Source organism: Natrix helvetica (assembly GCF_964273705.1).
Source record: "Natrix helvetica genome assembly, chromosome: 2".
NCBI classification, from domain to species: Eukaryota; Metazoa; Chordata; class Lepidosauria; order Squamata; family Natricidae; genus Natrix; species Natrix helvetica.
The window spans coordinates 72,660,679-72,665,419 of NC_138552.1; the positions used below are offsets into that span (position 1 = coordinate 72,660,679).

At 39.2% G+C, this 4,741-nt stretch overlaps 1 protein-coding gene across 1 annotated transcript in view; it reads right to left on the reverse strand.

Moving 5' to 3' along the window:
• Positions 1-4,741, reverse strand: part of TMC1 (transmembrane channel like 1) — a gene marked incomplete at its 3' end in the record, with an annotated part of 59,849 nt that overhangs the window by 26,826 nt on the left and 28,282 nt on the right. Inside the window, exons 10-11 of the mRNA XM_081943833.1 lie at positions 4,479-4,623; positions 3,121-3,315 (exon numbers count right to left, since the gene is read on the reverse strand). Of these exons, the coding sequence (XP_081799959.1) occupies positions 3,121-3,315; positions 4,479-4,623 (340 nt within the window). The remainder of the gene's footprint in view (positions 1-3,120; positions 3,316-4,478; positions 4,624-4,741) is intronic.

A 4,741-nucleotide genomic window follows, 5' to 3' on the forward strand; every position in this document is an offset into this window, starting at 1 on the left:
ATTTTTTTTGTCTCCATTGTTTTTATAGCCCTATATATTTCTAATCATTGAATCCACAAATCAACATTTCATTTTATTTTATTTTTCTGTCTATAGAAACATCTTGTGAGACTTTGCTTTTATGAATGATAGCAGCAGTGGGACTTTAATAATTCAATTTTTGAGCTAATAAATATCTTGAGAAACAGATGCTAGCAGAATTCATTATTTATGTGCTTCTGCATGGGATGACAAATTATATTCTGCTGGTTAAACCACTTCACTTGAAAGTAATCTCTTCAGCCCCTAATGCTGTCCAAATGTTCAGTGTTTGTATTAAAACCCATTTTGCCACGATTTTGAAACCAAGTAACTGTACACTGAACAGGCCTAATGAAGCAGGATTATAAACCATCTTTGCAGTCAGATTTGGAAGGGCCACTAAAATCAAGTGGTTTTACAATATGAGATATATTTAATTCAAATAGGAATCACGGACCCAAGTCTCACATGTAAAAGGAGACAAATGTGTGAAGTGTCTTCATTTGTGATCCTCCAAACCAGGGGTGGTATACACTTACCTTCCCTACAGATTTGCAAATGTGAGCGTGCATGCGCACACTCACTTCACACACCCGTGCTGCCTCCATGTATGTGCAGATCCTTGTGCACATGCGCAGATCCTTCCGTACATGCATTTTTGGCAAAAAAAATGGCCTAAATTGGATGCCATAGAACCGGACATGGGTGGACAAAGCCACCCACAATTTCTGCTACCGGTTCGGCCGATCCGGTTCAAACTGATAGAATACCATTTCTGCTCCAAACCATGTTTAGAGAACCATTTGAATGAAACCAGGATATAAAGTTATGATGAGTGATACACAGTGGTGGGTGGCAGGTGATACGCCCGGGTATAGGCATACCGGAGCCTGCACGGAGCACCAGGTACCATTCCGGTATGGTGCTCCAGAGGGCCCACCCGCCCGCCCGAGTTCCTTACCATGTTTTAAAGCTTTCAGCGCTTCCGCGCATATGCACTCTGCCAAGAAGCTGGAGCGTCATGGAGGCTTGCGGAAGCGTCGTTTGCAGCTACAACGCATGCGTGCACTGCATGCGTGCACTGAACACGTCCATTTGGGCGACGCCAGACCCATTCCAACCGTATCAGTTGGAACGGGATCCGGAACCCACCACTGGTGATACATGTCTTAATAGTCTAACTGCCAGTTCTAACCTCTTCTATAGAAGAGGTTCCACAAATCTACAGTGCTGTTTAGAACCGGTTCCAGCTACCCCCCCCCCCCCCCGCCCATTGCACATCAAGATGAAGAGCGAGAGGAGGAATTCTGGGAGTTGAAGTCCACCAGTCTTAAAGCTGTCAAGTTTGAACACCCCTGGGGGTTTTTTTCTAAAGGGTTAGGGGTGCAAGGGTCTTGTAACTTGACAGGTTTAAGACTTGCACACTTCAATGCCAGAATTTCTGAGCCAACATTTTGGTTGCTAAGCAAGAGCGTTGTTAAGTGAGTTTCACCACATTTTACAAGTTGGCCAAGCCCACCCAGTCACATGGCTGGCAAGCCATTCCCACCCAGTCACATGGCTGGCAAGCCACTCCCACAAAGCAGGCCACACCTACAGAAGAGGTTCTAAAAAATTTGAAACCCACCACTGGTCGCAAGCTAGAACAGAACTCTTTCCCAAGTAATGGGAACTCTAGTCTTGCACTGAAGCAAGACCATCTATTTTGCATATTCTGGATTCAGAATCTAGATTAGCAATAGACAATCTAGTAAAGGAGAATATTTGTAGCTCAGGATTGAAATGAGGGTTCCTTGGTGCTCTCTGATCTTGGTTGTTTTCTTGCAGACGTTTCATTACCCAAACTAGGTAACATCATCAGTGCTAGTTCAGACTGCAAGAAAGATCAGATCAGAGAGCATCAAGGACCCCTCAGACAATCTATTATTATAACATTGAATAACTCTGAATATTAGAGTTTTATTGTGTAACTCTTCCTAGATTCTGAAAAGCATTTCACAGTCCTAATAATATCAAGCATAGTATATATAGATTGTGGAAATCTCGTGCTGTAGTCACCAAATATTGCATTCCAACTCTGACGAGAGCATGTGTTCCTCACTTGCAGTAGCAGATCTGTTATACGGTTGGATTTCACATTTGACTGAAATGATGTTGGAAAGCCCAACACATTTTGCAATTGCATTACTTCAGCACAACTGAGGCCACAGCGTTACATAGAAACAGCGAGTATTTAAGTGCAATTTTCACCAAGCTATTCACCAAGGTGATAAGAGTCCATCCATCCTAACTTAAGTCATAGATATTTCTCACTGAAATTTATGGGACTTTATAGCCCTGGATTATTTTGTTCTGTTCTGTGAAAGTTAAACGTGAGAATATCGTAGAGGCAATCCAAAACCTCTTACGAAAAAAATCATTTCAATAACATTACAATTACTTTATGTCCATTCTGAAAATGAAAAAGTAACAAGCTATGCAAACACATACATCCTGAAGCAGCTAAGTATAAATAAGGATCAAATTATGATATAACAGGCACCTTCTCTTCTCCAAATATAAACTGATATAATTTATTTATCAGTACACTCTATTCTTCTGATTTAATTGTGTTAGACTAATAATAGTAAATGATCTCCTCTTCAAAGTACAGGAAGTCCTCAACTTATGACCACAGTTGAGCCCAAAATTTATGTTGCTAAGTGAGATGATTGTTAAGTGAGTTTTGCCCCATTTTACAACCTTTCCTGCCATAGTGGTTGAGTGAATCACTGCAGTTGTTAAGTTAGTAACCCAATTGTTAAGTGAATCTGGCTTTCCCGTTAAGATCGCAGAAAGTGACCACCTGACCCCGGGACACTGCAAACGTCATAAGTGTGAGTCAGTGGCCAAGCATCTGAACTTTGATCATCTGATCACAGGGATGCTGCCATGGTCATAAGTGATGAAAATAGTTGTAAGGCACTTCCTTTAGTGTTATAACAGTCACTAAATGAACTGTTCTAAGTCAAGGATTACCTGCATTTATTTTTTCCTGCATAATTCTAGCTCTTCTAATCATATTTGTTTTAGAAAACAAAGCATGCTAGTGGAACGCACTTCGTTCCTCTCCCACCATCCATGGTTTTCAATGCCTTCTAGAGCAAACTTCTGGGATCGCCTCACAACAAAGTAAATAAGGTAGCCGCTCCCAGCCAAGGTGCACAAAGCAAAGAAATTGGCGAGGACCCTCAGGAATCGAGTCAAGTGGATATTCTCTTCTTTACGGCTTTCTTGTTCCTCCACAATGGCTTCCTGTGCTTATTTGACACATTAAAACAAAAATAGTACAAGTAAGCAAATGGAAAAGAATCAGGATACCAGCCAAAAAGAAAGAAAATCTACAGCCAGAATATGCTTTTTGCTCTTCTGTACATTTATCTTTATTAAGGCCCTGCATATTGCACAATTATTAAAAGATGCTACCAAGTACAAATTAAAAAGCATGGACATTTTCAAACATCCATGAAAGTAAATATTCACTATAATACCATGAAAATAATATACAAGGGAATCCAAATATTAAAATTAATTGACAGGACTATATAACTACTTTGTGAATGAATAACTAGAAGGCTTAGGCACTAATTACTAATCTGCTGAGCATGTCTATATGTAGATGTAAACTGCAACTACAACTCTACACCTTATCATTTTATCTGACAGGTTTGGTTGTCTGAAATATAGGTCAGAGGTTCTTCAGGTAGGACCAAGAGTGTAAAAGTCATTTCCACAGTAACATTAAGCATGTAATATTAGAAACAAGGAATATTAGATGTGTCTAATAGAAACAGTCAAAATTACCTCTTCTTTTGCCTATGAAATGCAGAAAAATCCAAACCAGCTCCCTTGTTGCCATTACATGGTATTATTGATTGAATTTGGATCAGTTTGGCTTTGGGACAATACTGAGTGGCAATAAGTGTGTTGGACTGGTTTTTTTCTGAATTTCATAGACAAGAAAGTGTGGAATCTGGATGATTCTGTGGATCCATGTAGTATTCTCTGTAAAATTACATGTTAAATGTTACTGTGGAAATGAATTTTACATTTCGGATAAAATAATGAAATGATAAAGTGCAAAAGTGTATGTATGTCTGCATAAATGTGTTTCCATACCTGCTCAGCAGGTTAGTAATTAGCGCTAGTTATTCATTCACGAAGTAGTTATATGGTCCCGAGGAGGGGAAGTAACAAAGAAACAGGATGATCCCTATATTGTGTCTACTGAATTTCTACAGGTTGTCAGTAACACAATTAACTGCATTACAAGATGGCCTTGCTACTGACGGATTCAGATTTTGATTTCACAGTAATATATATAGTAATATATGCAATAATAAGGTAATATCACTCTTGTCAGTAAAATTCCATTATTCTCACTTGATTACTCTGAACAAACTGTGAGCAAAGATTACCTTAAAGCTAGTAGTTATGGATGCAAATTTATTATCTGCTGTTTCAGGGTTGCCAATCAAATAATCCCAGCTGGTGAACATTTTCCAGCTAAAGTTAAAACTTGTATCATCTCCCCCACCATCATTATGTGCGTTCTTTGCCATTCTGAAAAGATCAAAAACAGAAGTGTGGCTTAAATGATTTTTTTTTCCCCCCAAGAAAAAGAAATGGTCTAAACGTCACTTTCCAATACTGTGATTCCATGATAAATGACTTCCACTGT